This window comes from Manihot esculenta, chromosome 7, assembly GCF_001659605.2.
Source record: "Manihot esculenta cultivar AM560-2 chromosome 7, M.esculenta_v8, whole genome shotgun sequence".
NCBI lineage: Eukaryota > Viridiplantae > Streptophyta > Magnoliopsida > Malpighiales > Euphorbiaceae > Manihot > Manihot esculenta.
In genome coordinates, this window is record NC_035167.2 from 31,395,479 (window position 1) to 31,408,295 (window position 12,817).

At 32.7% G+C, this 12,817-nt stretch overlaps 2 protein-coding genes across 10 annotated transcripts in view; both read right to left on the reverse strand.

Moving 5' to 3' along the window:
- Positions 1-1,098: 1,098 nt before the first annotated feature.
- Positions 1,099-3,506, reverse strand: LOC110618657 (receptor-like cytoplasmic kinase 176). Its single transcript, XM_043958343.1, has 4 exons — positions 3,172-3,506; positions 2,273-2,412; positions 2,065-2,182; positions 1,099-1,721 (listed from the first exon to the last, which is right to left on the reverse strand). The coding sequence occupies exons 1-4, from the start codon at positions 3,176-3,178 to the stop codon at positions 1,267-1,269; spliced, it is 720 nt and encodes a 239-aa protein (XP_043814278.1). The 5' UTR covers positions 3,179-3,506; the 3' UTR covers positions 1,099-1,266.
- Positions 3,507-3,727: 221 nt separating this feature from the next.
- LOC110618814 (probable serine/threonine-protein kinase PBL9) overlaps positions 3,728-12,817 on the reverse strand; it is a 24,793-nt gene continuing 15,703 nt past the window's right edge. For 2 of the 9 annotated variants that reach the window (XM_021762062.2, XM_021762061.2), the window contains 5 exons: positions 6,150-6,475; positions 5,745-5,880; positions 5,515-5,660; positions 5,290-5,413; positions 4,507-5,189 (listed from right to left, as the gene is read on the reverse strand). In XM_021762062.2, coding sequence (XP_021617754.1) covers positions 4,807-5,189; positions 5,290-5,413; positions 5,515-5,660; positions 5,745-5,880; positions 6,150-6,475 — 1,115 coding nt within the window. In that variant the 3' untranslated portion in view covers positions 4,507-4,806. The other 7 variants (XM_043958342.1, XM_021762060.2, XM_043958340.1 and 4 more) reach the window with 7 other exon arrangements.

The following is a 12,817-nucleotide window of genomic DNA, read 5'->3' on the forward strand; positions in this document are numbered from 1 at the left end:
CATTGAAATAACAAATATATACATATAATAAATTATGATTAATTAATTAAATTATTGTTAGAAAATTTTAATAATTAATTAGATTATATAATTATTTTATAATATTTTAATAATTATTTAATAGTTAATAGGGAGAATTATATAAATAATTTAATTAATAAAAATAGTTAAATAATATTAAATATAAAAATAATTAAAAAAAATTATATAGACATAAGAAATTAAACTTTTATTAAATTTAAAATAACTTTCAAATAACTATTTTGTTTATACGTTTTACTTATTTACACTTTTCTACTATTATTTACCGTTGAATTCATGAAATAAAATTCAATAATTTTAATAATATAAATTATAAGATTGTATTAAAAATATATAAAATATATTACTAAAAATTATATAATATAACTATAATATCACTCAAATTATTTAAAAAATATATATAATATCGACTTTTTTATACGATTACACATTGATTTAATTTTGATACGTTTTTAACATGATTCTTAATAAAAAATTAAAATTAAAATTAAATAACTAAATAAATTCGATTCGATACGATTTATATTCTGAATATTGATTTATTTCTGATTTTTATATGGTTCAATATGATTTTTCAATTTATTCGGAGACCTGCAAGAATCATGCACCGCATTTGTAATGTGGCTCTAGAGCTTGGCTATTTCTTAAAAATATTATATCAGTGGCTATTAAATTAATTTTTAAAAATTTAAAAATTTAATTTTTTAATTTGTAAATAAAAATTTATTGTATTACCTTTTTTTAACTAAATGCTTATTTTTAAAAAAATTATAAATTTATATAATTATTATATATTCGTTTAAAAAATTAAATAAATTATTTTATTTGATCGAATTTTAAATAACTTTTTATAGAAATTTTAAGAATCTAAAAATGTTATTTGACTATTTTTTATTATAATAATTTATATTCAAATAAAATTTTTTACGCAATTATGATAAAAGAGTTTGATGGGACTAACTAATGCAACATCTTAATCCATAATTATTGGTAAACTATGCATGATTGATCTCCCAAGTTTTGATGCTTTTCTAGGGGGAACTGTGAAGCAGTAGATAATATTTTAGGCTGTGTTTGGACTTCAATTTTCATGGCTTTAAACTGTACATCTCCAACTCCAATAGCATCATTTAGAGAATGAAAATGCAAACAGTATTACATGAAATTGCAATGGATCTGACCAAGCATTTCAGGAATTTTCCTACCAAGAACATCATTTATATGTCAGAACATACATTGCAGATGGGACTCAGAAAACATGGCAGCTTTTCCACTGCAAAATTTGTTGAACAATATTTTCTGCAACTTTTCAGACCATTTCTTGTAGCTCAGAAGATAATGTTTGAAGTTCTCCTGTTTTCCCACATTCTCACTGAAATCCTGAAGTTCTTGCAGAACTTCTACCACATCTTTCATTGTTGGCCTAGAATTTGGTTCCTTTGACACACATTGAAATGCAAGTTTAGCTACTTTCAGGAAACTATCTGAGGAGTTCTGGCCCAGAACATCAAGATTATTCATAAAATGAGAAAATTTTCCTGCACTGGCCAAGTTTCTTGCCCACTCAACAAAATCTTGTCCTTCAGATGGCTTGATTATGGATATAGATTGCCTGCCAGATAAAATTTCCAGGAGAACAACTCCAAAATTGTACACATTGCTCTTTGCAGTTACATGACCTTCATAAGAAGGAAATGAAGTGATATACAAGTTGGGGAAAGTATAGTTGGGCTTTTTATCAAACATGAGTTGGGAAAAAAAATTTTCGAAATAGGGGTGGAAAATAAAAAGCTCTGTCCACTTCAGCAATTTGCCGCCTATTAGACCTACGGCAGAATCTGCCACCTGTTTGACAGGTGGTAGGTTACAGAGGTGGACAAATTCACCCTGGTTCACAAAATTTTTTTCTTCCCACCCCTATTTCACAAAATAATTTTTTCTTCAACACCTGTTTGATAAAAAGCCCAGCATAGTTCATATGGAGTAGAAGGAAAAACAAAAGGTAGTGAACTGGAAGATTACCTGTGCTGATATATTCTGGAGCTATATACCCTGCAGTACCCAAGAAGCCTGCAAAGTTTTTACCATTTGTTGGTCCATTCTTGGCCAACCCAAAATCACAGAGCTTGGCATTATAGTTCTGCCATTTTTACAATGAAGAAGTAAAGCATGTGTCAGTGATAAAGGAACCAAATTCAGCAATGGATCATTTCGTTTTTCGTACACTTACCGAATCGAGTAAGATATTAGAAGCCTTGAAGTCTCTACATGTTACATCTGCCTCATTATGAAGATATGCTAGACCCTTTGCAGCACCCAGGGCAATTTTCATGTAGAGGTTCCAGGAAAGTGGTTGAGAGTGATTGCCAACTGCTCCCACAAACATTGATCAAACGTCACACAAGAGTTATGCCTCAATTAGAAAGGTTGATTAGTTGAATTTTTCAAAATATATTAAGAAGAAGAAATCAATGATCTCACATCTAAACAGATGATTCTGCAAGTTTCCATTGAGCATAAACTCGTAAACTAGAAGCCAGTGATCATCCTCTAAGCAGAAACCGATCAATTTCACAAGATTTGGATGGCGTAACTGCCCCAGGTATTTTATTTTAGCCTATTGTACAAAGAGTATAAAACTTATTAACCTTTTACAATTATATACAAAAAAATTACGATTTAATCCCTATACTATAGAAAAATTCATTAATAAACTCCTCTATTTTAAAAAATATATTAAAACGTCTATGAAATTTTAAAAAATATAATAATTAATTATTTCATTAATTTTAACCGTCTTAACACAAGAATTAAATAGTAAAATATTTAAAGATTAAAACTAATGGAATGACTAACGAAACTGTTAATTAGTAGATTTTTTAAAACTTTAAAATGTTTTAATGTATATTTCATAATCAAAAAACCAACTAATAAATTTGTTCATAGTCTAGAGATTAAATAGTAAATTTCCCATTGATTATACAATTGGGTCAATGCGTGAGCTTCAAAGGCATTCTGCCATGATAAATGCCAATGCACATTTCTTGATGAAATGTTCAATTGAACCTCAACTCTCTCAAGCTTTAGAAACAGGCAGATAATCTGAAGGATAGCAGAAGGGATACTCACCAGCCATTCTTGTTGTCCCTGGCAACTCTTCTCACAGACCACCTTTACAGCAATAGCCATGCCCGTCTCAGGCCTGACAGCCTTTAATGTATGTTCATCAACCCACCCCTTGAAGAAACAACCAAATTCGCCTGTTCTTAACTCATTATCTTGACTGAAATCACCTGTAGCTTCTTTTAGTTCCCTGAAGCAAAAGATTTTCAAATTGGGTGACTCTAGGATCTCATCCCTGGTTATCTGAGCAGGCAAAGGCACTATAGCAGATGAGGCCTTGCTGCTTGATTTATCCATATAATTTCTACCTTTGCCAAAAATTTTAGAGTTCCCCTCTGCACCTGTCAATAACCGAAGTTGAATATAATCAGTTCGGTTTGCCTTGAAAATGGATGAGAATGAAGATGGACACAAAAAATCTCAGGAACACTATTCAGATTTTACTGTGGGAGTAAGGCAAAGCTGTTGCTACTCATGTTGATCAAAATCAAACAAGTCCAATTAAAAATCAGAGAAGCAAAATAAACTAGTAAAATTGAAAACGTACAGCAGTGAAGAGCACTCTCAGATTGGATTCCTGCACTGAAGCACAACCCCATAATGACAAAGCTCAAACCTTTGGTCTTCTCAGCAAACCCAACTGCTAAAGTGTGATCCAAGAGAACATGGCAGAAGAAGAAATGAAGAAGCTCAACGCTGTGAACAAAGAAAAGTCGTCATCTGAAATCAAGGCTTTCAATTTTCTAACACAAAAGTCTTCTGTGGGCCACCGACATGACATGGTCATCCAATTGCAAGTTTTGACTGATCAAACAGATACCAAAGAAAGACAACAGAAGAAGAAGGGTACCCAATAGGAATAAATTCATTTGAATTTTCACTTGTGTTGGGCTGGAAGCTCCAAATGGCATGGAGAGATTAAATTATTTTAATTTTGAAAAATATATTAAAATATTTATAAAATATTTTTAAAAAATTTATTAATGAATTTTTAACCATTAAATATTTTATTATTAAACCATTATAATACGAAAAAATTTATTAATAATTTTTAATTTTATAAAAATATTCATTATTAGCCTTTTCATATTGAAAATATTTTAAATTTTTCTACAATATTTAACTATTAAAATTGGTGGAAGAACTGAACTGATAAATATTTTTTAAAATTTTATGATTGTTTTAATATATTTCTCAAAATTAAAAAATTAACTAATAATTTTTTTTTTTTATCAAATAAGTTCATTTTCAGGAATCAAGTATTCTATACATGATAGTATGATTTACAACAAAATCAAATGAAGGGATTTTTATTATTATCCAGGCAGTGGAGAGAAGATATGAATCACATATTTTTCACCTGTAACATCAGAAAGGTTTGCAAAATTGCAGAGTTTCATAACTAACAGACTCATTAATAAATTTGCACAAAATCAATGATACAGTTAACTGATCCATCATCTATCACTGGTTCTAGCAACATGGCAAAGCTTCTATTTATGAAGTATAGAAGCATCTTAATTCTCCAGATCAATATAAAATGCTGCAAATGGTATCAAATGCTCTCTTTTCTTCTTAACATATGAACAGAAACAAAGCAGATGTTTCCTTACACATCTGACAGCTTTCCAATTGCAATATTCATCTAAGTGTTTTTCTGCCATATTTAGAAGCAATGCTTGATTTACGGAGTTTAGAGCTTTTGCATCTCTCATTGTCATTGGATTTCTGAAGTTCTTCTAAAACTTCTACTACATCTTTCATATTTGGCCGAAAATTTGGCTCATCTGAGACGCATTGAGATGCGAGTTGAGCTACTTTTAGTACGCTGCTTTTTGGGTATTGGCCTAAAATAGAAGGATGCAAAACTTGGGAAAATTTGCGCATGTTGATCGTTCTCTTCGCGTGTGGGGCTAACATTTGCTCTTCCGATGGCTTGTTTCTATCTATAGCTCGCCTGCCAGATAACATTTCCAGGAGAACAACCCCGAAACTGTATACATCGTTTTTTGCAGTAAGATGACCTTGCATTAGAAGGAATGGAGTGAGATGCATGTACGAAAAACATAATTCACATTTCTTATATACACAAATATACATAGAGAGAGAGCAAAGACTATATACCTGTTCTTATATATTCTGGTGCAGCATAGCCTTCGGTGCCCAAGACCCTTGTTGAGACATGGGTATTACAACCAATCGGCCCATCCTTGGCCAAGCCTAAATCAGTGAGCTTGGGATTATAATTCTGTAATTTTTACAGAGAAAGAAAAAGTCAGATAGTTGATAGTCCTGTAAGTTGTAACTGCCACAAAATCCAAAGTTAGCTATAGCAAAATTTTCACATACCGAATCAAGCAGGATATTAGAAGTCTTAAAGTCTCTGTATATTACATCTGCCTTGTAATGAAGAAAGGCTAGAGCCTTAGCAGCACCATGGGAAACTTTCACATAGAGATCCCAAGACAGTGGTTGAAAGTAAGAATCCCCTGCTCCTACAAATACACGATTGAGATTGCATGAAAACATGCACCTTCACTTAGAAGGCTGAAACCAAAATGGAGAAACATATCACTTACTTCCAAATAGATGATATTCCAAGTTGCCATTGGGCACAAACTCATACACTAGAAGCCGGAGGTCATCCTCTAAGCAGTAACCGATCAATTTCACAAGATTTGGATGATGTAGTTGCCCCATGTATTTGATTTCTGCCTGTTGTCCAAAAAGTATTACAGAAGTCATCAGTGATGCTATTTAGTAAAGTTGAGGTGCACAAACGTATTTTCTGCTAAAAGTAAAACAACCAACAATGTGATATACAAAATATGTAATCAAACATGGTGTTCTGATAAATCTTTTGCAAATATAAATGGACCAATTTTCACCCTCAAAGGCACAGAGCTTAAGTGTTCTACAGAGAAATGTGCGAAAGCTATAGAAACATGTGCATATGCTCTTAATGATAGAATACAGATACTCACCAACCATTCTTGTTGACCTCGGCTACCCTTTTGGTTAAGCCTCTTTACAACAATAGGCATGCCAGTCTCAGGCCTCACAGGCTTCAATGAATGCTCATCAATCCACCCTTTAAAGACCAAACCAAAACCATCTTTTCCCAACACAAAATCTTGACAGAAGTTACAAGTGGCTTCTTTTAGTTCACTATAGTCAAAGCTCTCCAAATTGGGTGATGGTAAGATCTCACCATCTGTTCGGGGAATAGAAGGAGTTGTGGCCGATGAGACCTTTCTGCTATTCTTGCTTGTATCATTCCCACCTTTGCCAACACAATCATGGTTCACCTCTATAGATATCAATAACATACATGTAACATACACAGATACATGATTAAGAACTAATATGTTCATGTACAAGTATAGCCTAATAGTATGTGAAGAGAGTAAAGGCCCAAAACTATAGTGGTTCATCAGAGGTGGATCCCTGGGACCAAGTAGTGCCCTAATGCCCCCCAATTTTCTAGAAAAACCCTTTACAAATATCATATATTATTAAGAAATTCTATCATTTATTATTATTTGCCCCCTCAAACTAAATGCAAGTTGCAAGAGAACAAGTGATATTTTAGTCCTCTCCTTCTCTTGGATTGGACCTTAGTTTATCAGACGATGAGATAGGAATGGGAACTATATTTGTTAGAGGGTAGGTGCTGTGTGTTTTCATTCCTGCCATTTTCTTTTGGTTGTCTTTTTGCACTGTATCCGAAAAGAAAGAACAACAAAGTCTATGCTGGTATCCTATCATCTTCTACAGTTTGAGAATAATGGTAAATTATTTCATCAGTCTCTTAAAGAACATTAAACAACACATTACAAGTTTTCAATCTATGTTTAGAATTATGAATATAATCATTTTCTATTGTCGTCAAGAAAGATTACATTTAGTGCTTACATCTTATGAACAACAGATAATGTACCTTCAAACTCACTGTTACCTAATTCGTTGACTCCCCTTCCAAATGGTTTTCCCGAATGCACAATCCAAAATGTGGTATGTTCACATACCACAACAAGAAAATTGCTGATCCAAACCATTCTATCTGTGTTTGTGCCACAATTCCAAATAGCTTCAACTAAGCCTACTCCTAAGTATCTTGTACCTGAACCCATCCTATGAAACCAAAGCAAACTATGAACTAGGTGCCAATGGCAACATCTGATTAAATGGGTTAGGGAGATTCAAGGACACTAGAAAGAGTATGTTCTGCTATAACATATCATCTTGTACTATAGCATACATATCAAAATATACTTTATCTGTGTTTGCGTACAACGATCCTAATCAATGTGATCTACTGTAACACAATCCCGAATGGCAAACTATGAACTAGGTGCCACTGGCAATCTGATTAAATGGGTTAGAGAGATTCAAGGACTGTGTTCTGCTGTAACATATCAAAATATACTTCATCTTGATAGTTTCTGCAATCAAAACCAACAAGTACTAAATGCAAATTAGTTTGGGTCAGTACTAAATGCAAATTAGTTTGGGTCAGTACAAATGCTGTCTAATAAAAAAAATCTAGGGTTAGAGAGATGAAGAACCCAGTTGATTTTTCATTAGGATCATTTCTCTGTCTACTCAAAATCTGATTAACCCAAAAGAACATGACCAGATGATGGAACGTGGAGTAAAATTCTGTGATGCTGATTGGTGAAACAAACATTTTAATGTCTAAGTCATGCATTGAATTTATAAAGTGAATTTTAGCCAATTGTGTTTTAGAAAGCTCTATTGGATCTCAGAATATGCTAAATTTCCTACCTTTTCTCACCATCCAAACAGAACAAATTTCAATGAAGTAAACACAAAGTCAAAGATAATCAAGTTGCATGAATTACTAACTAGCAATATAAAAAGCAGAAATTACATAAGCCTAAGAAAGGTATGAAATTGCAAACATACCAAATTGAGGATCAGCCTGAGCTTTAGTTCCAGATTTAAAACACGACCACATGAAGATGAAGTCTTTACTCGAAAATCAGCAGACCCAAGAGAAGCTTGAGGACAAGTGGAGAAGCTTAACCCTTAATTAAGCAAAAAGGAACAACTACTAATTTTTTAATTTCCAAAAAAACTTAATCATCTTAACTTCAATCATGGTAACAATTACTTTTTTCTTATTAGCTGGTTAAAATGGAAACTTCTTTTCGCTTACTTGGAAGAAGGCAAAGACATGAGGTTTCCTTGGTCTGGGACAGACAGAAAAGTCAAACCCAGCTTATTGGGATTTGGTTTCCCGGATACTGTAGTGAGCATTCCTACGCGTTCAAAATTAAATTAAATTGAAAAATTAAAAATTAAAATATTTAGCATATTTTAATGTATTTTTTAAAATTAATAAATTAATTAATAAATTTTTTTAATAAGATTGAGAAATTTTCTAAAAAAGTGAAAATAGAATTTCTAAAATTTAAAAAAGCAGTTTTATGGTAATATTTTACTTTTTATTTATAATAAAATTTTATTTTTAATTATTTTCTAAATAAAAAATAATTCTTTAAAAATATGATAATTCTTTTACAATATTTCATTTTATTTAAAATTATAAAATAAATTATTAACACATGGTAAAAAATTTTACAAGTAAAATTATTATATTTTAATAAATTTTATATTTAATTATGAAAGTTATGATTTTTTTAAAAATTTTAAATTAAAAATACTTTTTATTATTAACAGACAAATATGTTTATTTAATTTTAATTATTTTTATAAAAAATTAAAACTATAATTTACTTAAAAAATGAAAAATATAAAATATAAAATAGTTTTCATATTTTGATCTAAATTAATTAATTTAAACTAAATTTAACTTACAATTTTTTTAAAAAAAATCCTGTTTTATAGCTAAATTTAAAAAATTACCTATATATTTTTAATTACCTTTCATTTCCGAATATATTAAAAAAAAAATTGATCTTGTTTGGAAGAATTAGTGGGAAATACTCTTTTATGTTTAAGTAAGTTAATTTTGAATTTCTTTTCATCTTAACCACAATTTTCCAATAATATTTAAATAAAATATTACAATGAAATGTATTCTATAATCTTTATTTGGAATGACTGAAAGAAATTTTTAAAAAAATTACTTTTTTTAGTTCTTTTGTTTGGCAAAACTAATAATATAATATTAAATTTTTATGAAAATTTATTTTGAATTAAAATTAAATCTTCTCAAAATTATTAAATTTTATAAGAAATAATGTCACTTAAAATTATTTATATCCAAATTACTTATTTAACCAACTATTTTTTTCCTTTTTCCATTGTTCTTTGTTTTTTCAATTAATAATTATTTATTTATTCTTGTATAGGTTATTTTTTGAGAAATAAATGGACCTAGAAGGAAATGGATCAAGGCAGCAGCCAATTTCTCAGTTGCAAACTCCGTTTAAGTTTTGTCCTGCCATATTTGGAAGATTTGCAGTATTCACAGGTATTTTAAAATTTTCTAAATAGTACTTTAATGAAGTGTTTTTATCAACTGTATGTCCGTAATGCCACTAAACAGTATTTACAGAGAGATTTTTTTCCACTAAACATTATTTTTGCAGCAATCTTTAAATTCATTCAGCCGGTTCTTGATCAAATGCTTAAGCACTTCCCAAATCATTTTTTGAATTTGCAAAAACCTCAGTATTAGCAGTAACAGTTAGCTTAAGATAAGATAGATTAATTCAAAGTGTATTTGTATTTTGTAGATTCCTTAGAATCAGGAGCTTCTCTCTGTATTTAAACACTATACACATTCATATCAAGATATACAAAAATACTCATCTTCCTTCCTAAGTTAATTTGGTATCGGAGCCATAGGAAAAAAAAAAAAGGCTTCAGATTCATCAACACCTTCTGATGTTTCTCATTCTTCTCCCCTTCAATCTTCGAATTTATTTTCTACCCCACCACACGCCCAACTTTCTTTTTCCTTGAAACTAAAGGAAATCAATTATTTAGCATGGAAGACACAATTTCTTCCTATCATCAAGTGTTATAATTTGAACCGACACATTGATGGAACTCCTGAACCAACACCAATTATCACAAATTCCACTACTTCTCAACCAGAGCCAAATCCAGAGTATCTCAAATGGATTCAGGAAGATCAGCTCCTTCTTAGCTGGATCTGTTCCTCTCTTACGGAGGAGGTGATGCCATATGTTACCGGTCTTGAGAGTGCTTTTGATGCCTGGAATTCTTTATCTAAAGCTTTTGGTACGAGTAATAGTGCGAAGAGGGTTCAATTACATATTGCCCTTCAGAATCTATCTCTAGGTGACAAACCTATATCTCTATTTTTGCGAGAAGCAAAAGTTATTGCAGATGAGTTGGCAGCGGCTAGTACTCCCATTTCCACCGATGAGTTCAATGCAACAATTTTCCGGTTACTGCCTTCTGACTATCATCCAGTCATTGCTACTCTATCTGCTAGCAAAACGAAGGTACCATTCTCTGACCTGTCTACTCAGTTGATGTCTCATGAGATTCTCTTGCAAAGTAGCAATCGTTCGACCACCACTACGCCTATTCTTGCGAATTTCTCTCGCCAAACTCAGTCTGGATCACGATCTAATCAACGTGGTCCGAATGCAAGAGGTTCAGGTTCTAACTCCAAAGGGTCAAAGCGATGGTTTCCAAACCCTTGTCAGATTTGTGGCTTGAACAACCATCAAGCGAAATGGTGCCGCAAGCGCTATGATCAGGATTCTACTCCGATTACTGCCAATACAGCTACTACTATGACATCTGTTGATTCCACAACTTGGTTTGCAGACTCCGCTGCCTCACATCATATGACTCCCGATCTCTCTGCTCTTGAGATCACTGATGAGTATAAGGGACCGGACAAGGTTACTTTAGGTAATGGATCGGATTTGGATATTCAGCATATTGGTAATCGTATTATTCAAACTCCTGCTGCAAAACTTCAATTGAATAATCTTTTACATGTGCCTACACTGCAATCTCATTTACTATCTGTTAATAAGTTTGCCATAGATAATGATTGCACCTTTAAATTTGACTCTTGCGGCTTTGTTGTAAAGCACAAACCAAGTAAGCAGGTTTTGATTACTGGTCCAGCCGAGGATGGTATTTACAAGTTCGGATTTTCACCTCCTGTTTCGCATCCTACAGCTATGGTTTCTGCGAGGACTACGCAGCCAGATTGGCATTCAAGACTTGGTCATCCTCAACACTCAACAGTATCTTTTCTTATTTCAAAGTTTAATTTGCCGCATTCTTCAATAAAACAGTCATCCAACAGCCTTTGTGAAGCTTGCTGTTTGGGGAAGAGTAAACAACTTACTTTGCATTTGACTGGAACTATTGCAAATAAACCATTAGCCTTGGTTCATGGTGATGTCTGGGGTCCTGCCCCCGAATTATCATTTTATGGAGATCGATATTTTGTCATTTTTGTAGACGATTTTTCAAGATATTGTTGGTTATTTCCTATTAAGAAGAAAAGTGATGTTTGTTCTGTTTTCATAAATTTTCATAAACTTGTTGAAAGACAGTTTCAAACTCCACTGCTTGAATTTCAATCGGATTGGGGAGAGGAGTTTCGCACTGTCCATAATTATTTGCAGGAACAGGGTGTTCATCATCGTATTACATGTCCGCACACTCATCAACAGAATGGTACAGTTGAGCGGCAAATTCGACATGTTGTTGACACTTATCTTGCATTACTTGCTCACTCCTCAGTTCCCAAACGATTTTGGAATTTTGCAATGTCTACTGCTGTGTTCTTGATAAATCGGTTGCCAACTTCAGTTTTACAACATATTTCACCATATCAGAGGTTATGTTGTAAAGCTCCGGCTTATCAGTTTCTACGGGTCTTTGGTTGTACGGTTTATCCATTACTTAGGCCCTACAATCAGCATAAGTTTTCATATAGAACTGTTGCTTGTCTTTTTCTTGGCTATTCTAATGATCATTTGGGATATCTTTGTTTTAATCCTAATGATAACAAGTTGTATGTCAGCAGGCATATTCAATTTGATGAGTCCCGATTTTTATACAAGGAAACTCTTTCCACTAGTGCTTCGATTCTTGGTAAACCACATTCAGAAATAGATTATGTTCCATGGCTCACACTTTCAGTGCCGACTTCTAAGCCAATTAATTCAGAAAAGCAACCAGCTGCTGGACAAGTAGACACGCCATCTTCTGCTGGTCAGGAGAATCTTCTGCTATCGACAACTGAATCTGGATCAAACCCATGCTTGCCGCAGCATATTCAGTCTTCAGATAGTTCTCTGCCGCCACAATCATCTGGAACAGGACTTGAACTTGCGTTGGTTTCTGAATCCAACACTACAACAACTACTTCTTTGTCGTCGGAACAGCCACTTGATCCGATTTCTGCACCCACACCCCGTCCACATCCTACAATGGTCTTGAGACCCAATCCTAAGAAGAAAACATTTGCTTACACTACAACTGTAAGTTCTCACTCCTCGCCTATGGAACCTTCTTGTTTTAGTCAAGCAATAAAAATACCCATTTGGAGAGAAGCAATGAGTAGTGAAATTACTGCTCTAATTCAACATCAGACTTGGGAATTGGTTCCTAAACCTTCGAATATTAATGTTGTGGGATGTAAGTGGGTCTTTAAAGT

Bases quoted from the DNA above. Each gene is read 5' to 3' on its own strand.
- LOC110618657 (XM_043958343.1), bottom strand. The intron at 2,183-2,272 runs GTAAGTGTACGA...TAAAAATGGCAG, and splicing joins CTAATATCTTACTCGATTCG to AACTATAATGCCAAGCTCTG. The intron at 1,722-2,064 runs GTAATCTTCCAG...CTTCTTATGAAG, and splicing joins TCCAGAATATATCAGCACAG to GTCATGTAACTGCAAAGAGC.